Source organism: Malurus melanocephalus, unplaced genomic scaffold (genome assembly GCF_030028575.1).
Source record: "Malurus melanocephalus ecotype Western Australia unplaced genomic scaffold, MMel_1.1 scaffold_333, whole genome shotgun sequence".
NCBI classification, from domain to species: Eukaryota; Metazoa; Chordata; class Aves; order Passeriformes; family Maluridae; genus Malurus; species Malurus melanocephalus.
In genome coordinates, this window is record NW_026623565.1 from 389,218 (window position 1) to 415,939 (window position 26,722).

Consider the following 26,722-nt stretch of genomic DNA (forward strand, 5'->3'; position numbering starts at 1 on the left):
GAGGAACATAGTTTTAAAATGCGTCACTTGAAGGCTGGGCATTAGGAAGAATTTCCTCACAGAAACGGTGATTAGGGCGAGTTTTCACAGAAAGGGTGAGTGGACTGTCCAGGGAGGTGGTAAAGTCACCATCCCTGGAAGTGTTCAAGTAATGCCCGGCCGTGGCACTCGGTGCCGTGGTCTGGTTGACATGGCGGTGTTCGCTCACAGTTGGATTCGATGATCCCAGAGCTCTTTTCCAGCCCGATTCATTCTTTGACTGTGTGAAGATGGCGGCGCCCGCGCGCGCTCGCCACCAACGGCCGCCATTGGCCGCGCGCCATCCCGTGCCCCGCCTCCAGCGCGCGCCCGCGAGCGCGCGCCCGCCCCAGCTTCTCGCGAGATCGGGAGCGGCTCCCGCGCTGGGTTTGAAGCTGCGCGCGCGGACGCTGTGGCCGTTGCCGGAGCGCGCGCGGGGCTCGCAGGGCTCGGTCCCGGAGCCGCTCCTCGGCCATGGAGGCCAAAAAGAAGCTGCTGCAGGTCCAGGAAGCCTTTGAGCTGACGCAGAAGCCTCACCAGAACCACGCGAAGCTCGTGGTGGCTCTGAAAAGCACTTACGCTCAGGTACGGCTGCCCTCGGGCTGCCCGGCGCGGGGGGAGTTGAGGGCYCCAAGCGGCTCCGCTGGTCCCTCGGGGGGCAGGGTCCGCCTCCGCAGTGTTCCCCTAAAACGAACACCAGTGTGCCCAAGGAGAGCCCGTTAAGTAAAAACAAACAAATAAAAAGCACCCCCAGCCCTCCCCAAAAAACCCACCCAAATGCCGTAAAACCAGCGGCTGAACTGTTCTTCACAATTGTCTTCTGCGAATGCGGGGGTAGGAACTGCCCGCAGGTATTGCCCGCAGGTATATGCCGCGGGAAGGTATTTGGATACCCAGATGTAGATGTGACACAGGATGTAATGGACGGGGATGTTGATTGTCGTCCTGAAACCTGTCAACCGGGTGGAGCTCAGCGGTTGTAATGTGGAATTTCAACAACATACTCAGGAGAGCACGACGGGGGCRTGCCCCGACTGCTCTTTAACAATTTAAATTTAATTGGAAGCTGTCAATTATTAACCCATTTATTTTATTTTCCTGTGGTACAGCTTTGAAGGATGAACTGGATAGTTATCTTTTGTTGTGATTTGACTTTTTTTCCTTTTCCCAGTTGGATGATAAAGAAGGCTTTAATGAAAAATTCATTCATTTCCTCAAGTATGCTATGATAATCTACAGACGAGAGCCAGCAGTGGAACATGTGATCAATTTTGCAGCTAGATTTGTTACTTCCTTCTATCAGATGGAAAAAGAAGATGGTAGTGAGGAGGTAGAAGAAGATAATTTACTTCTGAATTATGTGTTTAAATTTCTGCTTGAGGTACAGTAACGTTTATTATTAAATGTCTAATGTAACAAATGGAAACTTTTAGCAGTGGGGAAAACTTACTGGTGCTTAAGATGATACTTACAAATTAGAACTTAAAAAGTCAAAGTAAAGCAAAGCTAGTGCATGACAAGTATTACCATCGCCATTGCCCCAGTACAAAACAAATGCACCACATCTCACACAATAACCAAAAATGGGATTTCAGAAGTTGGGCCTTTGAGAAAATGTGAATCTTCTCCTATCTGGCCATTAGTTGTAGGCCACTAGTCGCTGTAGGCTTTGTTATAAGCCTACAGTGCATTTATAAGCATGAAATTGTGGAAKTGTGGTGGAAATTAATTTACACTGTTTCTTTGATAACACAACTACTAAAAGACCTTCTGTGTAACTATGATTGGCATATATATTATTCCTTTCTGCTTACGTAGGAATATTATGTATATATATATTATACAGTGTTATATAGAAAGGTGGAGTTCCAATAGCATGAACACACAAATAGAATTACATTTTCCTAAACTACTSATTTGCCATGGAAAGATTATTGGTCAGGCCAAGATGAATAGTCATTATTGCTAATGTCCTTTTTGTCTTCTAATGTTTTACGGAGTCAGAGCAGTAAGATGGCAAATGCACTGCAGGCTGCATGGAGTGGTCAGCGTGCTGCTTCCTTTGGGAAGGCACTGCTGGTTTTCTCCAGTTATTGATCCAGGCGATGGKCTGTAATTGCTTTTCAGTTCTGTGACTTCTTAATCTTAAGAAGAAAATTAAATTGGAAAAGCTTTTGAAACATAGAAGTGCATATTTCATCTACTCTGTAGGATATTAGCTGCTTAGATATGCATATTAATAGCCTTAGGCTGGAAATGAGCAAAGTGTGATTATAAGAATACCTTTTTTTTCTTTCTTTAAGTCTCACGATGCGAACAGTCATGCAGTTAGGTTTCGAACATGTCAGCTTGTTAATAAGATTTTGGGAAATATGCCAGAGAATGCTGAGATTGATGATGACTTATTTGATAAAATTAATGAAGCTATGCTGATAAGACTTAAAGATAAATATCCAAGTGTGAGAATTCAAGCTGTCTTGGCCCTGTCAAGACTTCAAGATCCCAAGGATGAAAACTGTCCTGTTATTAACAGTAAGTAGTATCGGTCTTTTTTTTTTTTTTTTTTTTTTTTTTTTTGAATGTTGGTTTATTTATTTTACTTTAAAGTTTTTTTGAATTTTTTTTTTTTAAGCATCAAGTAAATGGATTTTAGAGAGTATTATTATAAACTGTGAAACTCTTTGCCAGGGAGGTTRAAGTATCATGTGTTCAAGGGGAAAACAGAACTCGTAAGAGAGATTTGCCAGACAATTATACTGGGCTCAGGTTGCTCTGTGAACTGATTGTAGAAGTAGAATTGTGAAAATGTGCTGTAAGCTAGAATGGAGTTATAATACATGTTTGTTCAGTTCAGTTCTTGCCTTCTAAGGAACCTTTGGTACTATTAATTGAATTGAAGTAGTACAAAAACTCTTAGAAAAGAGATTAAGGCTATCATCTTAAATTACGATCGCTTTCTAGAAGAGATCAGCTTCTCTGCAACACAGGTGTCTTGATGCTGTTTCTTTGTGTAAGGTATGGTTCTTGACTAAGCTTCTACTTCCTTTGCCTCAAGATAGACAAAGTGTAGGTTTGTACCAGCGCAGCTGGTATGTAAATTGTGCTCTGATTAATCTTTACATACTGTCTTTTGGGAAGAATTAGTTAGTGGGGGTTTTCTGTTGTTCAGGTACCTTCTTTAAAATTTTATTTTCTAAGCGTTTGTTTATAGGTTACTTATTTAGCAGCACATACATAGTTAATGATTGTCTCWCAGAGCAAGATGAATTAATGTATACTCAGATTAAATTAATTTTATAGTTGTTTTAATTTTGAACAGGGTTCAAGAATAAAATAAAAAAGCATTATGTGASAGATTTACCATGAGAGTTTTGATAGGTTTAATGGAGATTGCAGTTTYCCATTCATAGGAAAATTTGAGGATCTATTTCAAAGGAAATAAAGAGATACAGCTAGTGAATAGAGGTCTTAAAGAGCCAATATTAGGAAATGCTTTTTTTATCCCTAGTAAATGAYGAAGTGGTTACTTATGGGTGGGATCTAGAGTAGCAATTTTTGGAGTTATTAACTGAAGATCCTACTTAGGATTGCAAGCATTATTTCATTGCAACAGCTGCTCCTTTTTTGAAAATTTTTTTTTGAAGTATTTTCTGTTTTTCTATGTTCCAAACTCTTATGAAAGTGTTATGGCTATTTTCAGTTTACAGCACAATGCTTGAAAATGATTCAAACTCAGATGTGAGACGTGCAGTATTGTCATGTATTGCTCCAACAGAAAGGACTTTGCCAATTATTGTAGGCCGCACTATGGATGTAARTGAAGCTGTCAGAAAGCTGGCTTATGAGGTAAGTTGGATCACTTAACATTAATTTCAAAGGTTGACTTAGGAAAAAGGCTTTAAATCTTTTATCATATTTCACTTAACCCTAAGAACAGTTAAATAATTTMATTTACTAACATTTTGAGGGGAGTCATTTAATACTAGTTTTCTAGTTAAAATTGCTGAACTTGTCCGCAGGACTTGCTTGATAGAAATTACTTTTGTGGYAAATTAGTCTCTTGAAGATCAGACAGTAACAGTATAAATTAGGTATGTAATCTGTTGTTTTCTATCTACCCATTTTGAGATGTTGAAGGAAATTTTCTTCTCTGTTGTTGCATAAGAGATGCTAGACCACAGCTGTAGTAAAAAAATGTGTGGTTTTGGTGTTACAATTTTGAGAAGTATCAGTCATTATTCATGTTTACATGTAGAAGTAAGAAAGTATGCTAACATGTCTTTTTCTTATGCAGGCATCTTAGGCAAGATCTTGAGACAAAATGTTCAATTTTTTCACACAGAGCCATCTTCTGCTTTTTTTTATCTTAATTTTTTTTAACTGAATCTCTGTGTTAGTAGGCTTTTTAAGAGAAGTACCTACTTCTGTAATTAATTGCTTTGGGCACTTTAAAGAGAGAAGATAGGTTTCATATCCATGTGCTACATTCAAGCAGAGCKGATGAGCTTACAACAGATGTGTTAMCYTTATTGTTAATTTTACTTTACATTTTCGTCCATGCACGAGGATCTGCTTGTTAATGTGTTGGTACAGTGCTGAGGGTATAGGTATTACAGATTTTTACTTATTTAGGATTTTTGTGAATGGTTAAAACTCAATGTGTAAAACCATATGTAGGTAATGGGTTTGTTATCATCCGTGGAAATCTACTTTAATGTGTAATTATTTTTCAGGTTTTGGCAGAAAAAGTTCACATGAGAGCTCTGACAATAGCACAGAGAGTTAAATTGTTGCAACAAGGACTTAATGACAGATCTGGTAAGAGATCGTATCTTTCTTAATCTCATAGTACAAATGTTTAAGAGAGAATACTTTCTAATGTGTTGAGGTGATTTATGCAGAAGTTGTGATGGCAGTAATAAAGAGCTTGAAGGGAGTAATGAGGTATGTTTAAATGCATGAAATTCTGCTTGCTGCTTTGGTTTTCCAGTCCTCTTCTAGAGAACAAAYGAGAAAAGAATTGTCCTTTAAAAAATCTGAAAGCCTCTGAGCTTTAAAATAAGACCAAACTATTAAAGTTTAAAACCGATAATCTAATTAAACACAGAAGTGGAAAAATATAATTAATTTTGTGTATTCAGAAACATTTAATTACAGATATTTTTATAAATAATAAATGTATTAAGTAATTTAAATGTGAACATTAATATCAGTTTGAAAATCTTTCTTATGTGCTTTCAGAGAGTAATTTTCTCAGTTGCTTTTTTTTTTAACTAGTTTGAATTTTCTTCTAACGAATCTTTGACTCTTATGCATTTTACCATGAAGCAGGTTTATTCTTTTTTTATTTCTTTTGTACAGTAAAAATGCCACTCTAGAAGAGCCATTCAGTATTGTACCCATAATTGTGTATAGTGGTGTTTCCAAAAGATCCAAAGGTCACATGCATCTGAATGACAAAATTTTGACCTGCCTACGTTGGACACTGTTTTGGCTTTTTTGTCCCCCAACACCAGCAATTATATACATGAATTTCACAACAGAAGCTACCAGTTTTACTGACCCCTATTTTGTTTGGAAGGTCTGCACTAAGCCCTGTTGAATTTTACTCTGCCAGTTTCCCTTGCTGAGTGATGTTCTGCTTGGGAACTGGGAGAACTATGAGCTGTGAGGATATTTACTTAGAATACAAGACAACAGCACTATGTTCATTGGTATCTAAAGCTCTTAAAGGTGTGTCATGCATGTATGTGCTTTTATTGATATGCCTTTCTTTTTGGCTATGAGGCCTTATCAATCAGGCTAATCTGAAACAGAGGCCAGACAAACTTTAGAGAATGAGAATAGACAATTTTAATACAGGCCTAACAGGCCTTATGGTACGTTAGGGCAGACAAAAGCCTCGTCCTGAGGTTTCACCCAAAATGGACACAGAGTCACGAGATCTTCACCTTTTATAAGTTTTGCCTTRTTAACTTATTGGGCCTCAATTCTCCAATGATCTTCAGGTCATGATGTCAASCACCCCAAACTTGCTTCCCCCCCARCTCACTGTTGTTTACATATTTTGGGGCTCTGGGGCAGTGAGGTGTCCTTGGATTCAGGCTCAGAGAGGGATTGTTTTGTCTAAAGATGGGAGAATGGTAGTTTTAGTGTTGTACTAGAGAACAACAAGAATAGAGAYGCATGAAWATATTGAAACTAAAAATCCTAAGGCATCAGCTAGGGAATCATATTATTTTCTTGACAAGAAAGGAAGAGACAATCAGCTTCTTGTGGCATATAGAACTRCACTTTATAACTGTATAAGAAGTTTTAGTTAGCACTTTGCCCCATCTATCCTGAATTGTTCTGTAGTATCCTAATGAAGTTTGTCATGTTCTGTTTTTGAAGTTTAGCGCTGTAAAGCCCAYGCTCTGAATTATTGTTTCTTACTGATATACTAGTTTGCTGTTTAACTAGTTACTGCTTGTCTGCTGGCTGCCAACACTCCCCCAGTAATGCTTGGTCTTGAGAGATACTTCTTTKTCTTAGGGTGGATGAGTTTTTCTTGGTGATCTTTCCAAACTGGGGAGGAAGCTACCTTCACTAATTTTTCATGTGACCCTTCACTTGTTGTACTCCCTTAAAGAGAAAGTACAGCCTTTCTATGTGGCATGTTTTTCAGTGACATTGAGGTGTTCAGTATAAAGAAGTGCCTTCTTTTATCATCCAGGACATACTTTTTCTCTGTGTCTGTCTCTTCCTTAGGATGATTATTCATTACAGCTATTCAGGACTTTTCTTTTTCTTGACACCTAGAATCACAGGGGAAAACATCGTYCAGGATTTCTAGTTTGATATCCTATGCTCTTTGCCAGCTAAAATAGGTTTATATTCCAAATTGGCTCTTCTATTTTGCAAATATTGCAAATTCTATAATCCTGAATATATAGATCTTTATTGAATTTGCTTATTTGGGGTTAACTCCCAAGTTAACAAGCGAGGAACCTGCTCATTCAAGATACTTATAGTGATATTTTGAATGTTTTTCAATACTGGCTTCAGAATAAGGGCGTATAATCAAATAAGATCTAGAATACATAATCCAGATTCTGCTTGCTTCTACTTTTCAGGGTGTGTTCAGCACTCCTACTTTATTCCACTGGTTTATGGTTTTCATCTTCTTGGAGAGATTTCTTATTCTTAGGACCCTAATTTAGCTTTTTCAAGGCATTTTTACTGTTTTTTTTTGAACTCTTAGTATATTTAAGTGCTGTATTTATTATYATGAGTTACATATAACAGGAAAGATGAATGTTGTCAGTGTATGTGGACCTTGTTTCCCTTCTACTGGATATTGTTTTCTGAAAGATCCTAAGACCATACTTCTTTTTCTCCCTAGTTACTATGTTTTTACTTCCATCACACTATTAGCCTTTCAACTTCCCTGCTTAAGGCTGTGTGAATGCATTAATGATGTATGTATTCTAGATGTTCCCATAAATTCCTTTTACCTTGATTAAATAGTACTGTGTTGATCCAGAAACTGTTTGTTTCTTGTGGCAGTGGTGAGGAGGGAGTTAAAACAGCATTATGTAAACTTCATAATCCATTTTGCATAATTGAATTAGCATAAGAGTTCTGTATATCAGTTCAAATGTAGTATACTGCCTCCAAAAGTAGCCAATTCCAGAAACAGAGCAAGTGTATAACAATGCTCAACCCAAATATTTGGGACTGATACATCTCTTATGAGGAAAGGCTGAGGGAGCTGGGCCTGTTCAGCCTTGAGAAGAGACAATTGAGAGGGGACCTCATCAATGTCTGTGAGTGTCTGAAGGGAGRGTGCCTGGAGGATGGAGCCAGGCTCTGCTCAGTGGTGCYCAGCAATRGGACAGGGAGCATTGGGCAGAAACTGATGCCCAGGAAGTTCCACCTGAACATGAGAATGAACTTGTTTACTGTGCAGGTGACCTTGCACTGGAACAGATTGCCCAGAGAGGTTATGGAGTCTCCCTCACTGGAGATATTCAAGAAGTGTCTGGATGCAACCCTGTGCCAYRTGCTCTAGGATGGCTCTGCTTGCAGAGGGAAGTTGGACCAGCTGGCCACTGTAGCCCCTCCAAATCTCATCCATTCTGTGATTCTGATTCTGAGTATTTCTTTCTTCTACAGGAGTTTGTCATTTGCAGGTTTTCTGGGTTGAGGTGCTGTCTTTASCTGTAAAAGCTTTTTGGATGGAAGATTTTTTTTAATTCCTTGTGAGGGGAGAAATTATATTGCCTCAAAAATGTGGTGTGCCATAGGTAGTTCTTGCTCAACTGGTTTTTTTTCTTTAATGTGATGTTAAGTTTTACTCTATAATAACTATTTTGCKAAAAGACTTATATAGGAAAATGCTTTTTGAAAGTGCATTTAATATTTTTTGGACTTTGTTTTAAAGTATTTAAATTTCTGTATTATTAGATGCTGTTAAGGAGGTAATGAAGAAGAAGCTACTTAAAGCCTGGTTACAATTCACTGAAGGGGAGGTTTTAGAATTGCTTCATAGACTGGATGTAGAAGACTGCCCAGAAGTGGCCATCCCAGTACTCAGTGCAATTTTCTCATTATCTCCACTTCATGACATTGTTCAGAGCTGTAAAAACCTTGACAGCAGGTATGCAGAGCATTTTCCATTTCCAGAAGATGAATATTTTGTATAAGAATATAAAATTAAAGTACTTTTAACSTCTTAAGATATTGGCACATTTCCAGAGAGAGAATAAAAGAGTTATTTCACTAYTTGTTATTGATTCATTTTAAAACCAGACAGGCCCATGGCTTTGGAGAGCAATGCATATAGCATCTACTGATTTCAAAACATCTGTCATGCTACTAACTAGAATGCAAGGCATTTCATATGATACTGTGTATTTTCCCCCATAATAGAGTAAGATTTTGCTATCACTTTTTAATCAGTGACAATTTGTCATTTCATTTTACTATCTGAGATTAGACTCCTACCACTGTTCAAAATCATTTCACTGTCATTGGTCTGGCTTTGATCCTGAGCAAAACAAAGCTTCCAGTCTGAAAGCTGGTCTAAGGATTTTTTAAATAGTAGATAGACTAATGTAGTAGTAGATAGACTAATGACATTTTGAAAAGTAAGTTAAATTATTCAGTTTATAATGAAGCTTACATTAATTTAATTTATGGAAAATACTAGGGTTGTTTTTGTATGAAGTTTCTGAGTACAGCTTGAGTGATACAGTATCAGAATGATAAATGGTTAGATTTTTGAAGTCTGTCATTTCTGTTTGCTAAATTTACATTTAAATAAAGACCTGCCAGCTTAATGAGAAGCTGTCAAATGATCAGTTTTCATCTACATGTTGCTTGGGTGTTTTTTGTTTGTTTTGTATGTGAACAATCTAAAGCAAAACCAAAATTGTTGTTGATAAGTTTACAAGTAAAATGGGATTCAGGGAGTAAAAACTACCACTGCAGTGATACTGTCTTTTCTGTTTTGAGGTAGAAACAATGCATAACTTAATGTTCTTCAACTTAATCTTTGTTCTGAAAACAAAGATTAATTGCCATGCTTGGCATGAAAAATACTGTGAATCTAAAAAGGAGTGGGGGGGTCCTATGATGGATGTTCTACCTATGATGGAAGATGGACCATGAGCTTACAGAGTTGCTGAGAAGCAGTTTTGTTACATTTTGTATTTGACGTACTGTGATTGCTCCTCCATTATTGTGTGAAGACCTTGTATTAAGAATGGAAGAAACAATTCACAGACAGAAGCTGAAAAATATTTTAATGCTCTTTCTGCAGATCAATGTTGTTCAGTTTTCCAGACTTGTGCAATGATAACAATGTTTCATAGAGTTAAAGTACTGGGGTTTTTGCTCTAGAAAGTCTRAAGTGTTGGGCAGAATATTTCTGCAAACTGGTATGAGCACCCTTGAATTAAAATACTGAGAATGCAGATGAAATGGGGAGCTCTGTGTCTTCAAGAGAGTGGAAGTTATTTTTCTCAATCTATTTCTGTGGGGAAATATTTGACAGGATTTTATTTGCATCCTAGGAAATAAGCTTTATTTCTTATTTTCTAATACTTCTGTGTATTTATTATTTTACACACTCTTTTATTCATCTCTTAATATTTTATTTTTGTTTAGAAAACTGATTCCACTGGAGGATTTAACAGCCGAGAATGTTTTATATTGGAGAGGTCTTTGTGAATACCTAAAATCAAAAGGTGAAGAAGGTGAAGTTTTGCTAGAACAGGTGTTGCCAGAACCAGCTGTATATGCAGATTATTTACTGAGGTACATTGCATTTAAAAATAAATCTCTTAATGCTTAAACATAATTTTTAAATGCAGATAATGTTTCTTTTATTCAAATGTTCAGATATCCTCCAARCCCCAAGTTGTGTTTGAACAGTGATTTTAAGTTTTATTCCCTTTTTAAAAATATTTTTGAGATATTTTTCGAGCTTGCAGAAACTGACACTTCTTCCATTGTTGTCATTTGTGAAAATAAAGTAAAATTTGGATGCTGTCCTAACAGAAACATTTTTGAATTGAAACTTCCCTTCTCTTTTGCCCGCTCAGGCAGGCATGCTTCCCAAAAGCTTCTGTCTGAAATTATGTATGAAGCCAGAGACAGAGCTGCAAAATGAGCCAGTTACAGAACAGTTATTTAATTGGAGGGGGCAGGAGGGTGGAAATGAATGTTTTAAGTCCATGTTTTTACCAAAGCAAAGAATGGATTTTTTTTTTTGTCTCTGTGGGATTCTTTAGTATTAACATAAATTTTGAACAGGGTTTGCTTTTGAGCATGGATCATGCTGGGAAATCTTAACTGAGGTATTGTACTTATAAAACAGAGTGAAACTTCCTGTATAAATTAGATCTGAAAAAAAATGCACTGTATTGATGGATGCTTCCAATTAAAAATACACATATTATTTTCTCACTGTGCTGGGTGTGGTATACTGGTAGTAGTAACAGTAGTCATTGCTACTTTTCAGTGTGGGATGTGTTAACATGTTTCATAAACATTTGAGAAATGAGGCAGCTCTGCTTTCTTAGTTTTCAAGTGTATATCCAGTCTGGTGGATGTAAATTTATTAATTCATAATGAATTTAACAGTCCATAAGCATTTTTTGCCAAAAAAAGTTGTTCTTCAAGAGAAGATTTGTTCTCTTTCCATCCAAACTTACTCAAAGTACCTTCAGTTACATTCCTCTTCAGGGTGAGGCTATTAGAATTAATTAGGTTTGCTAGTAATTGTTTATGGTATCATCTTTTAATTGTTGAGCTGTGCCATCAGTTGTTTCAGATAAGCTTTGCAATTCTGCAGTCCTCTGGTGTACAGTGTACAACTGTGTAGTGCACTGTGAGGATGTTGGTGAGGAGGAGCAAGAAAACACAAGTCATTGGTATTTCAGAAAAAAGACAGGATTGCAAGCTGAATTTATTCACTGTTATCTGGTACAGGTGACATTATTTTTAAATKATCAGAAACACTTACATTTTCATTTCAGATGTTCTTAGATAGTAGCTATATCCAAAGCTTTTTTGTTCTTAATTAGAARAAATCTTTAAAATTGGTAAAAATAGCAAGTTGTTGCTGAAATATATCTACAAAGCTGTGGTAGAAAAAAAGCATCTTTTTCACAGCTCATGTCAATATTTGAATTAAATTTTGAGACAATCTATTCCATATTGAATTTTGTATATTATATCTTTCACTCCAGATTTTCTGAAAAGGCTCAACTCTCACTGGTACATAAAATTTTGATAAAATAACAATTGAGTCTAGAAAAATAAAGAAATGGAACACTTTCCATGCTATATGGCTCAGTGTATCTAGTGTTATTTTATCTGACAACAGATTTTTATTCTGTGATGATGTATTTCATCAGATTARGAATTCACTGTACACTTTCATGATTTTCTTGTATTTTGTCTTGTAAGCAATATAGCAATTCTGAACTTGTGAAAAATACATAGTACCTAAGTATGTGGAAAATATAAGAAAAATGGTACTTCTATACATTTGTTCCTAAGATGTTACCTTTATGCATTTTTACAGAACTGAAATCACATATTACAAGCATTACTTGTCATTTTATTGTATTACATTCTTYTTATTGTATTACATTCATGAAAGGGATTTTTAAAAATTAAGTACATTATTTTGAAACTGTACATTATTTGGTATAAATAACTTTCTGAAAACACTAATCTATGGAAAGAACATAAACATTAATTTTTAAGGTAACTAGCATACCACTTGTTTATACAGGACAGGACAGTGGTGGGATTTTTCCTTGGGTGTGGGGGAGGAGTAGATACTTGGATTTGTTTAGGCTGTGTTTATTTATTTAATTATTTATTACTGTCCAACAGTGAATCTGAATGTAATTGTATCTGTTCTATTTGGATTCAGTTACCTTCAAAATATGCCAGTTCTTAGCGAAGAACAAAAAGAAGACTTTAATTGTTTTGAAAACCTGATGACAAAAGAATTTATAGGCCAGCAACTGATTCTAATCATAGACTGCATGGATATCATGGAAGAGGGAGGAAGGTAAACTTAAATATCCAATTTGTGTTACTTACTTATGACAATTTATGCCTGAGGATAGGCATAGAGCCTTTGTTGGGAAAATAATCTGATCAAACAGACAAAATACMGTTCTAATGCTAGGTGGAATACAAAGCAATCTCCTTAATGGAATTGGTCCCAAAATTGTGTCAGATATTGTCTGCTTACTTTTATGGAAAAGTAAGTTTTAATGCAGATGCAACATTGTTTGGGAAGAGCAAATTCAGATGTTTTCATTAAGTATTATTGAGGTGAAATTACAAGACTGTTTWTTTGGAGCATAGTTTAAAAAAATAAAAGGAGAAAAATCGATTACTTCACAACAGATGACTTGTAGCAAGCAGCCTCTTTGTTTCTTGGGTTTATATCTTAGATGTCCAGCTAAATTGGACTGTGTTAACCAAGTCATTCTTCTGATTTGAACAGACTTTTGGTGTGAAGTRGGAAGAACAAGTGAATATAGAAATTCATACCATTTTAGGCATTTTGTGAAAAACTGCAGTTATGATAGAATAAACACAGCAGTAATTTCAAACTCTCAATGGAATGTGTAAATATGTGCCAGACTATCAGGMCATTTTAACTTGTAATTTTTTTTTCTTTTAGTTTTCAGTCAATAATTTCTATGAAAGCATTCTGCAGTATTGATACTGTCTGTTTTCTGTTGGTATGACTTTTCTTTGGACGATAGTAMCAGTTGATTTTAAAAAAATTCAGTATTTTCTAATCAAGAAAACCCAAGTAAAATTGGCAGAAGGAAAATATTGCTAAGTAAAATTTATATGGCAGTTAATGTAGCTATGGAGAAAAGTTTCTGTCATACTTTATTACAAAGTCTTCATCATACTATCTCCAAGTTGGTAGGATAGTAACCTTTATGTCTACCATTTTCTTGAATAAGCAAACATTGTTTGTTTGGTTTTTTTTTTTCTCTAATGCAGAAAGCATCTGTTAGTTATTTTACAGAAGATTCTTATTTTACCTTCAACTTCAGCAGCACTTATACCTTTTCTTGTTGAAAGATTGCTCAGTATTATTAAGGATGAGGACAGAAGGATTCAAATTGTAAGTAATTGTAAAACCTTATTGTTTTTTAGTTGCTGTATTCCCCATAAATCAAACAGCCTTTATGCAGCATTGTAAAAGAAATACCAGTATTTAAATATTGTCTTCCTCCCCCTTTAGTTGTTTTTGAATATTTTTTGGTTTGGTTTTGTTGGTTTGGGTTTTTGTGTTTTGGGGTTTTTTTGTGTGTTTTTGTTTGGTTTTTTTTTTTTTCTTGGTCTAGATCTGAGCTTTCATTCTGACACGCACATGCCTTAGACTCAAGTCACACTTTTTTTTTTTTTGCTTTTAACATATCTGCATTTTGTGGTTTTCTAAAGACCTTTATGTTTAAAGACTTGACTGGTGTTGTAAATACAATCCTAAAACCAGGAAAGTGCTCCCTAATACTGTACCCTGTTCCCTAATACTTTATCATATTAGATGCAAAGTGTTTTGACCAGAACATTCAAAATGAAGATGATGTAGATTTCCAGGTTTCATATTTCTTTTCCCTCCTGTTAGCTCAGATAGGTACTAAAAGTCATCTTGTTCCTTGCTTACCCAGCTGAATGGGAGAAGACACCAGGCTCATGGTCACGTTACGTGTTGTCCAATGAGGGTTTATTTGCAGGGARCAAGCTGTTAAGAGAAACTGCACAGATGTGCAATACTTTTTCMGAAGGACAGTATTTTAAACTTGGAAAAGTTAAATGCTTAGTATATATCTGAACTGCAGTTAATGGCACTAAAATACTATTTGTAACAATAGATTGCAGAAATTATATCAGAAGTTCGTGAGCCAGTTGTTGCAGTTGACCAGCCTGTTGATGCTGCTGAAATAAGAAGGCGGGAGCTTAAGGTGAGCAGATTTTAATTAATAAGAAAAATATTTTTTTAAGTTTATCCATCTAGAGTTTTATATAGTAGGTTATTATTGGCTGTTGTTAATAGTGTATTGTTGGCTTATATCACAGAGGTTAGTATATTCATTTTCTTTTTACTTTGTATTGCAGTTGGCTGAAATAAAAGTGAAACTTTTTGAAGCAAAACAAGCTTTGGAAGAATGCATTACTCTTCAGGACTTTAACAGAGCATCAGTATTAAAAGATCAAATAACTGAGTTGGAACACACAAAAAATGATCTCCTAAAAGCAGCAGAGCAAGCTGAAATTAAAGAAATACATGTGGAGAAGGTTCCTTCCCTTCTTGTTTTCCTAAGTGCTGGTTATGTTTTAACATTTATACTTAGTTTTAAAAGAAGATATAGCTTGGCCTTGTCTCAAATACGTTTTTAAAATTCAAACCAAATATTTATGGYATTAGTATTCTTTCTGCAAGTATAGAAGGTGGTGGTATATGCTCTAGCAAAAAATGAATTGCAGTTGAACTGTTCTTTTGTCTTTGAATAACTAAAGATTTCTAAATGGGCTTTGTTCTTACTCCTTTTACTCATAACTAACTGAAAACATGAAAAGGAATTTACTGTGATCATAGTTTATAGACAGATGATGAATAATATTTGTGCACAGCAAATGTGGACATAAAATGTTTATTTGGGTAGAGAAAAATTACGATTAATGGCCCCATTCTTCTTATCATAGTCACCACTCAATATTGATAGTATTTTTCTCTTTTCCCTGACCAACTTCAAGAATGATCCTGAAACAGTGTTGAAGTGTCTGACCATGTGTTATGAGCTTCTGAAGATCATGTCGCTTTCTAAAGGAATCAGTCCAACCATTAATGCAATCATTCAGTCTCTGGTATGTAGGAATACAAAATAGTGTTTACATTATAATGAAAATGGATACATCAAAACTGACCCTTGGGTACTGGCAGGAGGTTTTGTGGTTACTTCACAATGACTTTGCTGTGTTTGGTGCTTTTAAGCCTTCCCAGAACCTAGTGTTTTCAACATAAGTACACTTAATGTTGTTCTGAGCTCCGATRTCAGAACTGGTTGTGGCAGAGAGATACTACAGAACAAGAGGAATATGATGAATATTTGACAAATGTGTGACAAGGCTGAATTGTAGTGTTCTAAGTGSGGTGCTTAGCTGTCTGCTTACTGCCCTTAATTGGATTTTCTATCACCCAAAGTTCTGAGAGCTCTAATRGAGAACTTTTGTAGGTGTTGGTTGTTTGTTTTGGCTTTGACATTTTGTTGTTTCTAGTCAAAAGCTTTTTAACTATGAAGGACTGGAATTCATACAGATCTCTCTCCCTCCTCCCTCTCCCTCCTCCCTCCCTCTCCCTCCCTCTACAAGGAAAGACTCTCCTCACCCCCCCTATCGTTCTTTTCCTTTGAAGAGCAAAATATCTTTGTATTGAAAAATAAGACTGGCATTRTTGGGCTCTTGTAGTCTACAAGATATACTTCCTGGTTTCCATTGAAAAAAATAGAGATTTTTTTTTTCTAAATATCACAAACTTCTAACCAGGCAGCAAGGAAAAGTATGGAATGGATGCTATTGAAGAATGTCTAAATAGGTTCTCTCTTTGTAACCTGGAGAGRACTGAAGGATATAAGGGCCTGAAAGAGGGCAGAAGTCATAAGACATGGGAGAAAAGTGAGTGAGCATTGGTTGATCACCACACAAACCTATCCACTAGCAAGCTTAAAACAAATGAAATGAGTCACTTCTTCACCTAATCTGTAATCTGTGGAATTCCTTGTCACAGGATGTGTTTATGGTGAACACTTGGACAAATATCAAGGAGTACTGAGCAAGTTCAAGAAAAATACATATGGAGTGATTAGGTACATACAGCTACTTTGTAGCTCTGGTGTCTCTCAGCTGCAAATTCGTGGGACTTTGACAAGAATCCTTAGGAAGTATCTGTTTAGTCTGYTTATGTAATTTGGATTTGATCTTTTGATAAGGAGACAATTGACTGGATGACCTCAGAAAGCGCATTCTTAGAATTCAGACTGCAAAGTAAATTGCTTAAATATAGTGGAACCACACCTAATGTTTTTCAGATGTATAGAAGTATTCTTAGAAATCCTAATTAGTGCTGTGTATTCCAAAAAGCTTTTCATTTGGTCTTTCTCTAATTTTCATTTGTTGTTTATTCCACTTTTCATTCTCCAAGATCTTGCTTCTGTATTGATGTTCCTGCTGGATTTTCACATATTAAGCAATTTGGCACACTTGTTTTTTTTTTTTTTGAACTTGAACTCTTTAGTAAATGCAAAAATATAAAATAATGCCATTTTATTGTTCATACTGTATCTAGTCTGGTTTTGTGTGGATTKTTACAATTGTCTTCTCAAAGACATCAAAATGGCATCTGTATTTTGCAACTTGGAACTGGGTATTGTTTCTCTGCAAGAATGTTAATGTCTTTTATGACATTGTGTAGGCTTGTTATTGTGTGTTGGTTTTTTTTATTTTCCAGAGTGATCAATTCCATTTTGTTTGAAAACAAATATTTGTTAAAAACAAACACAAAGCAAAACACTCATGYGACTTCTGCCATTATTTTGTTGCTGATTTTAAACATCATACTCAATCTGCTTCTGTTTATATCTAGATAAACAGAATATTTGGTAGTTGCCATTTTCCAATCTTCTATCAAACGAAATTATTTTTAATTTCAGGGTAAGCATATTAGTAGTCAGTCTTTTATTTTCCATCTCTATATTTAATCCATAAATTATTGTTTTCAGATACTTCCAGGCATAACTAATGTTCACCCAGCTGTAAGAAATATGGCAGTCCTGTGTTTGGGTTGCTGTACCCTTCACAATAAAGAATTTGCCCAACAACAACTTCCATTGCTGTTACAGGTAAAAAGTCTGATCAGAAATGAAATTATGTTTCAATCCTTGTGGTGAATGTTCTGATACCAAGCTAATTATAGAAAATATGACACTTGTTGATGTGTTTKACCCTGGCTTTGAGGGAAGTGTAGGTGGCCATTGTGCATTTTTAAGAGTGTGTTCCGGTAGACATTTGAGAAATGACAGCAGGTGTTAAGCTGATACGCTTGGCTCAGACAAAATGGTGGAGCTGTCAGTCATAGTAGGGAACTTCGGGTTCCTAAAATGTTAGCATTTACTGTTGTTTCGAATTTGCCTTTGAGTATGTCCCATTAAAAAAGAAAGGTTGTTTAGGGAGGATTTCAGTTACTTTAGCTTAAATTTTTGAGTTAAGTAATTATTTCTGCAGTTCCTAAACCCCAGTCTCTGTATAGGCTGCTGTCAGAAGGAGGGTGTTGCGCTAAACAGGTGTAGACTCTCTGGGCTAACCCATGATGAATGATTTTACTTACATGCTAATTTAAACTATGATACATATAGTAATCTATGTAACTTTGACTTTTATTACTCCCTTGGTCCCTGTTGTCTTTTTTCATACTGTTGATTTTAATTAAGCCATACTTTTATCAAGCTATATATCTGTGATGCTGGACATTCTGGACCTACCACATGCAAACAGACTTTCTGTTTGTCCAGTGTCTGTTTACAGGTTGAACAATAAAATTACATCTCACACAGGGATGCTTACTCTGTGGGTGAAATTAATTTGATTTTGTGTAGTGCAAATKGCATAGATGACTTGCTAAATTGCTTCCCAGATGGTATTATAAATTCTGGTTTAAATTTGCATCACACCTTGCTTAAGTCTGAAAATAGGTCCAAGTATTACAAAAGTTTCCCAAAAATAATCAGTTTTATTGAAGGCAAAATATTACTATGCTTAATTTCAAGATTGGTAGTCTACCAGAAGATGATGTGTTTATTTTCTTTATCAAACCTAGATTATACAAATAGATAACATAAAGATCAAGCTCGGTGCTTTAAAGGCAATCTTTGATCAACTAATGCTGTTTGGAATTGAGCCTTTTAAAACCAGAAGAGACAATGACTCTCAAAGTGAAAGTGCACAMAGTAGGACTGAAAATGGTGAGGATGAAAGTGCAACAGTAGAGGAGGAAGAGGAAACTGCCACAGTTAACAGCCTTCTGAAGCTTCTTTCTGGTTTCTTAGACAGTGAGGTAAGGAATACCAGAAATTTCCCTTAGTTTTGTTTGTAATAATATTTAAATTATTTTTGCAGAGGGCTTATCATCCCATTAGGCTGCATCAGAATATTATGTGGTATGAACTGAAATTTATGGTTTAATATTAAAATACCTGTCCTAGAAATTTACTATAAATTTGTCACTGGTACAGACTAACATTACTCTTGAGCTGCCTTGCATTCTATACAGGTGTAAATACATGAATTTAGAGAATTGATTGGTATAGGATATTACAATAAAGTATTGGTGAAAAATATTATGGTTGGTGTACTGGTTGTATGATGAGTTTTTTTCTTCAGTTTTCAGAACTTAGGACAGAAGCTGCAGAAGGCATTGCCAAACTGATGTTTTCTGGGAGGCTGATCAGTGCCAAGCTCCTTTCTCGTCTTGTTTTGTTATGGTATAATCCTGTGACTGAAGAGGATACTCGGCTTCGACATTGTCTGGGAGTTTTCTTCCCTTTATTTGCTTATGCAAATAGGTAATCATCTTTGCAATTCATTATATGACAATATACTTTGATCTAGCAGCTTTAGGAACCTGCTTTTGGTCTTGCACAAGTAGAAATGGTACAAATGCAAATTAGACATCTAATTCAGCCTCCTATGCAAATTGCCTTTGAAAGTAAATAATCTCAACCTGTGACCATTAAGATTTTCCATTAATTTCCTTTTACCCCTGTGGCTTTCYTCATGTTTTTTCTTTCCTAAGCCTATAATTGAAACTGTTCTCAAAGATACAGAATAAAATTAATTTTAAARGATGTGCTTTACTTATTTATGCTGTTGAACACTACAGGTAGGCTTTGAAGTGTCACTAAAATGTAGCTAGCAGAAATGCTTCAAAAGAAAATAATCAGTGGCCAGCAGTTATCAAATCAGCAGGCTGGTGGGCTAYGGTTTGGGGTTTGTTTTTGGTTTGTTTTTGAACCAAGGAATACTCCAATTTAAATTCACAGCATATTCAGATCTCCTGTTTATTTTGGTGGTGGACAAAGGAGGTAGAGAGCCTCTGTAGGGGAAGGAGAGCTTAAATAGCAATTCTCATCTCCTTTTAACTGCTGTAAAAAAATTATTTAGCTTACTTTTCAGTAGCTGCTAGTGGTTTTATCAAGTTAGAATGAACTGAGTATTTATCTGCTTTTTTATGGTTAAGTTTTGATGTAGGTGTATTAAATGTTACTTTATCTGTTTTTCAGACCAAATTGGATTACATTTTTGTGGCCTATATATTGCCACATTAAGAGCTGTAGTACAAAGGGTAATTGTTTTGAAAGGCAAAAAACCCTTAAGCAATATATTTTTGCTGTTGTCAGTAAAAAAAAATGAAAGAAAAATACCCAGTTTCTTACAGAATGGGGTTTTCCCTGCTTAAGTTTTTAGGAGAGTAATAGAAGAAAATTATTTCATGTTTTCAGTATCTCTGATAATGAGTAATGATTTTAAGCTTGTAACTTGATAAACGTTCACTATTGAATATCATCTTCTGGTGGTGTGAATTTTTTTTTTAATGAGTTCTAGTAATTGCTCACCTAAGTAATCCTGTGTATTTCCATGTCATTTGCAAATGAGGCAACTTCTTGTGGCACCTCATAGATGATATTTTTCTTGAAGAAATAGCATGGTGTGTTGTGTTAAGCAAAAATCAGAAAGATCTGTGGAGAAAAATTCTAAGTCTTAGTCTGGCTCATTGATTGAGAATCTCTGTTTAATTAGGAAATTTCATTTCTTTTCTATCTCAAAATATTATCTGCATCCTGGATCACAAATGGTCCATTTTAAGTTGAGTAATCTACTTTCTTCAGTTACTGATACTGTATTATTAGAAGCAAATAATACTATGTGTAATTCAGAACTTGTCTGCAAACTTGCCATTCAGTAAAGGAGAATTTGGGTAATAAATGCRATTTGGCTGAGGCTCACACCTGAATTTTGATACTGATTTCTGACTGAATTTAAAAATGCCATTTGTTTTCTGGGTGCTGCTCTGCTAGTCTTTCTGTCTGGTCACAGATATAATCAAGAGGCTTACCTTATGGAATGAAATATTTGAACTCTGAGGAAAAAAATGTTGATGCTGACTTTTTAATTAATCTGTCATATCAGAAATGTGGTATGACATGCTGTAATAGGAACAAGATCCTGTAACCAGTAAACAATTCTTATTTCTAGAATGTCTTCTATACAGTATTAAACTCTCAGCCTAAGAGGAGAAACTTCTGCCATGTGCCTATATGTTATTAGAGGTATTTTTTTAGTTTACAGAAAATAATCTGGATGATACTTCAGTTGTTCTTGAGCCAATCTAAAGCGTTAAAGCTGCTGAAAGGGAGAGTTCTTGCTTTGGTTCATTTGTAGCCAGTTATAGTGTTCAAAAGGTTTTCGTGTCAGCTGGTTTGGCTCCATAATACAGCAGCAAATGATCTGCTTTTAAAAAAATTATCTCCTGTATTGGTTTTCTCTTGTCATTATTTGGGTTCAGGTAGGAAGTTAATATAAATACCAGAAAGAGCAAAGGCTTCACTTCAACTAGTACGTTTAGTTTCTTGACATCTTACTTGTTAAATTGTTTTGACAAATCTTGTGGAACCACACTTTCAGACAACTTGCTGCAGAACCAAGTGAAACATGATTTTTAGACTTGCTTGGCAGGAGTTATGAACTCTTCTGAGAAAATAGCATGAATATTTCTTCCAAAAATCCTGTTAACCACTGCATACTTTTTTTGCCAGGTTTCCTTGCTTTTTTACACAATGAAAAGTAACCCCAAAGAAAAATGCTAGCAGAAAGGAGGAATGAGCAGAAAACAAGATTAATCTATGAAAACAATTAAGAGAAATGTATTTATGAAAATGTATTCTTTTGTCCTTCAAATAGACAGAATATGACTATATATCAGTTGAGTTTTCAGTAGTAAGGATGAGTGTTCAAATTCTTCAGAGGAAGGAAGTGCTACTTAAAATTTGCTTGAAATATGATGTGCTAAAATTCTAATTGGTTCTATGAAACAGTTTTGATACCTTGATCTTGATGGCTATTGTGAACTTCCATCATGGAAGAGTAAACCAAACTTTGTCTCATTATATGCTACTAATATTTGACTTCACTGAAACAGATCTAACCAGGAATGCTTTGAAGAAGCTTATTTTCCAACTCTGCAAACACTGTTAAATGCTCCTGCAACATCACCTTTGGCTGAAGTAGATATCAGTAATGTTTCTGAACTGTTAGTGGACCTGACCAGACCAAGTAGACTAAAATGCCAGTCCAAGAAATCTCAGGACTATCAGGTACAATGTGTTCAACTGTAGGAAGATAATACCTGTATCAGATTAAGAACTACCCCCCATTTACTTACTGCTACCTGTCTGGCCCTCTCTGCGATTTCCWCTGTCAGTAGTTGGATTATCTGAGTGACTATTCAGATAATGAAGTCTTTTAGCTTGACACTTCCCTCCCGTTTTCTTCCACCCTTCAATTTCCCCTCCCTCTTAACAGTTAAAAATACTAGCAGGAACTTGCACATGGCTAATTGTTTATATTGGGAATCACTGAATGTATTGAAAATACTGCATTTTAGGAAAATGTTTGCTCTGTAAAATTAGCCAACTGTTTGAATCAGATTGTTCTCACTGCTGTCTCTTGGAAATAGTTCTCAGCAAAATGATACCTAATTTCATTTTTTTTCAGGAGTTAACAGTRCATGATACTTTAGCCATGAAAATTTGCAATGAAATCCTGGCAGACCCAACTGCACCAGATGTCCGTATTTATGCAAAAGCTTTAAATTCATTAGAACTCAGTAGTTCTTCTACAGAGGATCTTCTGGTGTTGCTCAGTGAGATTCAAAAGGTAGTACAAAAATACCATGGTTCTTACTTTTTTAATTATTAGCAATCTAATATTTTGATATGCTTAAAAATTGGGTACCTTCTGTTTACTATGATGATGTGACTGGAATTTCTCTTTTAAGCAGTCTTTGAAAACTAGTTTTTGAGTAATTTACAAAAATCTGAGCTGGTATCACTGCATAAACCATAGACAGTATAACCAGCAGGAAAGTGTGCCTAACTTGATACACTACAATACAGTAAGTTCTTTTGATAACTGTAGTGTAGTTATTTTCTCAAAGTTAAAATCCAGTATAATGTCTTGTAGTTTGGGGGTTTATCTTTAGTTAATTATTAACAGCTGAAATTTTACACCTAAACTTACAATATAATGGGAAAATCACTAGGCAGCATGAAAAGGGTGCTTGATTTAAGATGAAGTGGGAAGGGATTACAAGGGTTTTACTTTGGTGCTTTTATTAATGTGGAAAAAGATTAAAATTTGAAGTGTGGCACATGAACACAGAAAAGTTGAAAAGATTGCTGAATCCACTATGGGCATATCTTCCAGAAGTACTCCAGCTGTACTCCAAGTCCAGTTGAATTTTTCTAGGCATCCTTTAAAAAAAATGGAAAAAAAGAAAGGATTTTGGTGCCTAGTATTGATGGAGAAAGTGTTTCTCCTTTCAGCTTGACTGGTCACATTCATGTCACACATCGTATCCCTTGTGCAGTCATTTCGACTAATCCCATTAGTAGTCAAATTTAATAGATAAAATAAATACTTGTAAATTTTTGTAGCATTTAACATTAAATGTCTGCTCTCCAGAAAGTGGAAGATAAACCGTGTCTAAAAGCTATTGAGAAGATCCAAATGAAATTGACCAAGGGTGCTAATGTGAGCAAAAACCACTCTGGAGGAACTGAGGAAACRGGTCTCTCTGAAAGGACACAGCAAAGTGACATCCCATTGTCTGAAAATACAGTTCACAATGAAGGAGGTAATTCAGAAGAGGTGTGGTGCACTAACAGGTATACAATTCAGTGAATAGTTAAGCATTGTGAAAATAAGAAGCAATAGGAYTTGGGAGACACCCCCAGCTCCCTCAGCTGCTCCTCATAACACAGGTGCTCCGGGCCCTTCCTCAGCTCTGTTGCCCTTCTCTGAACTCACTCCAGCACCYCAATGTCTTTTATGCAGTGAGGGGCCCAGAACTGACCATAGGATTTGAGGTGTGGCCTCATCAATGCTGAGCACKGGGGAATGGTCACTGCCCTGGTTCTGCTGGCCACAAAGTCTCTGGTACAAGCCTGGATATYACCCACTGGCTCATGTTCAGCTTATGGACATTCAGCTGTTAGAGCTGATCCCTTATGATTTCAGTGTCCTCAAATGGAAAATCACTSTTCCTGCAGCCATGATCCTCTGATTCAGAGGACTAGGCAGCCCAAGTAACATCTCTAACATTAGTAACATCAGTAACATTAAAGAATTAGGCAAATAAAGCACTGAATAGCTCTGCTTTATCTCCATTCCTGTTAGTCAGGTGACTGACCATCTTCAACAAGTGTTTGTCCAGAGTTTTATTTGGACCTCCACCTGCTTTTACCATACTTTCAAAAGTCCTTCTTTACTATCTTATAAAACACTGACCAGGTTCAACTGTAATTGAACTTTGGCCTTTTGTGCCTTCTCCCCCACTCTCATCTTCCTGCAAAGCATGATCTGTGCTCAGATTTTACAGTTCATTTTTCCTCTTGAGCTCCGCAAGGAGGACCCTCTTCAGACAAGCTGATATTCTGTCCCTCTTGCTTGGCTTCCAACACATTGAAAGGGGCTAAACAGTTGTCAGGAATAGTTTAGGTATAATTGCCCTTTGTTGGGGCAGTTACAGCTGAGGGACATTTTCAGCTTCCTGTTAGCCTTATTATCTAGTTTCTGGTTTAAAGAAAAGGTGGGGTTCAGTTGTGGGGCTTTTTAATATAATAGCCACTGRTACTTAAGATAATCTGGTACTTAACATACTGGTACTTAAGATAATCAACTTTTAATTTAAGACTTCTGCATGTGTTATTCTGTTTAACAGAAAATAATAAAGATGCTCTTCATACTCCAGTTAATGAAGTTAAAGAAAATGCAAAATTAAGATCTACAAGAAGCAGAGCTGGCAAAGGTACAGAGGGTACAATATTAGTAGTTTTTAATAAAATAATTTCATACTAATTGCTTGTGAATGTGTAGATGGGAAAGGCATTCATACACTGTTATAGCTTTTACAATTTTATTTGTTACAATATTAAACTAGTTTGTTCTGTGGAAATTTTTGTGCTGTTACCCTCTCTCAATAACATAGATTAAAAGAAAAATTAAAACACTGACTACAGGATTGCAGATGACCAAACCATAGCCATTGACAGTAATGAACAGGTGTTTCTGGGAAAAGTGGAAAATTGTGGGAGTTTTTTTATTGGTTTTGTTTTGTGACCACATTCTGTTTGTGCTGTTATTTCTGTGTTTCAATGCAATATCAAACACTGAAGAAAGATAGATACAAAATTAGTTTAAGAAAATAAATTGTATCAAGATATGAAAAGAGACTTTTTTTTTTTAACTTAGGACAACAGAAAGCAGCAGCAGAAGTGAGGTCTATGAGCAGAAGAAAAACTGGTGCAAGTGTAAAACGTGGTAATGAAAGGTAAATCCTTGTCTCCCCACCATGAAAACCATGATGTCTGTTCTAGCAAGGAAATTTAATTCAAATGTTTGTCTTTCCCAAACTTGTGTGTTTGATATCCTCTGTTCCTAAAAAACAGATAAATAGAAAAAAAAATTTMTTTGAACTGGTACTTTTGAAACAGTGGCAGATTGTATCAAGGAGCCTGTAATAATGATTTTAATATGCCTTTTGTGTGTTGAGTCAACAGACATTCTAGTTGAAAAAAAAACAGATTTTTGGTATACATTATGGCTCTTCCAATTAGTTCTGTCTACTTTTTAATTTGTTCTGTGGAATTGTCAGTTTTTAAAATTTAAATTATTTTCTGCCCTTTCCAGTTTTGTTGCTTATTGTCCAATAAGTAGTTGATAAGCTTCTAGAAATGATTGAGAAGTGACTATAGACAATGGATTTCTTCCCTTATCATCTCGCAGGATATAAGCATTAAAAAAAATGTTATCTTTGTAATTTTCAGCTGTGCTCTCTCTTGCTTAAGCAAGTAATTCATTTAGTCTGGACTCTCCCATTTGCCTGTTTGCTATATTTGCTTTGATTCCACCTAATTTTGGGGGAGTTTTGCTTGTTTTGCAACTGTTTATCACTTGGTTATCTTTACTGATCCTGCTATATCACTTTGAAGACACCAATATATTCTCAAAAAATAGAAAGTTTATAACTGGTAAGAAGTATTTTTGCTCTTTAAGACAATGTTTCAAGTTTGTTCCTGTAAAAGCTTTTCAGTTTGCTTAGTCTTTTTTACTTTACTCTTAAATATTCTATGTTTCAGTTGTGATCAAATTCCAGRACCGGTCCCAGTGTCAAGTTCAAGGCCTCAAAGACGAGCAAAAACTTTGGCACTGGAGAAAACCCGAATGAATCTTTCAAGACTGTTGGATGAGGAAACAGATTAGTGAAGACAAAAGAAGAAAGTATCTTTGTCAACAATGGTAGTTAACAACAGACTTGAAAATAAGATTTTTTTTTCTTGCTTTTCATCCTTTGCAGTTTTTGTTGGAAACTTGTCAAACTTCAAAATGCCATGACAAACTTTTCTGCTGTTATTTGCTCTATTCAGAAGCTTCTGTAACTGTGATGAATTATTTCTGTAATTTTAAACACAATTATGAGGTCCTGACTTCCCTCTTTTGGTAACTCTTCAAATCCCCCAATTGTGTTGTAGTATGAGTTTGTGTCCATAGCAGCCCCTTTAGATCAGAGATGCTCTGTCCCCTTGAATGCTGCCTGAAGATAGTTGGAATAGGCAAAGTATATCACTGTTTTTCTCAACTGGGGAAATTTCTCAAACTGGGGCTTTAGTGTTGGGGTTTTTTTTAAGTTACAAGGTCTCTCATCCTCCCTCTCTTGAGTGGTTTGCGCTTTAAGCACCACTACACTTTCAACAACTGGTGCTAGTCCACTCTTAAAATGAGTTTCAAGGCAAAGCAGGAGCAATAAAAATCTATCTTCCTGAACAAATTTAAGACTAGT

At 35.8% G+C, this 26,722-nt stretch overlaps 1 protein-coding gene across 1 annotated transcript; it reads left to right on the forward strand.

Moving 5' to 3' along the window:
- Nucleotides 1–399: 399 nt before the first annotated feature.
- NCAPG (non-SMC condensin I complex subunit G) lies at nucleotides 400–26,717 on the forward strand. The gene is made up of 21 exons (XM_057377921.1): nucleotides 400–603; nucleotides 1,190–1,399; nucleotides 2,322–2,550; nucleotides 3,719–3,864; nucleotides 4,752–4,836; nucleotides 8,467–8,659; nucleotides 10,171–10,320; nucleotides 12,452–12,592; nucleotides 13,552–13,675; nucleotides 14,427–14,516; nucleotides 14,671–14,850; nucleotides 15,310–15,420; nucleotides 17,331–17,450; nucleotides 18,425–18,661; nucleotides 18,988–19,169; nucleotides 21,803–21,977; nucleotides 22,378–22,539; nucleotides 23,347–23,518; nucleotides 24,605–24,691; nucleotides 25,135–25,213; nucleotides 26,022–26,717. Exons 1-21 carry the CDS (start codon nucleotides 493–495, stop codon nucleotides 26,143–26,145), a joined length of 3,108 nt encoding a protein of 1,035 aa, XP_057233904.1. The 5' UTR covers nucleotides 400–492; the 3' UTR covers nucleotides 26,146–26,717.
- The last annotated feature ends 5 nt before the right edge of the window (nucleotides 26,718–26,722 follow it).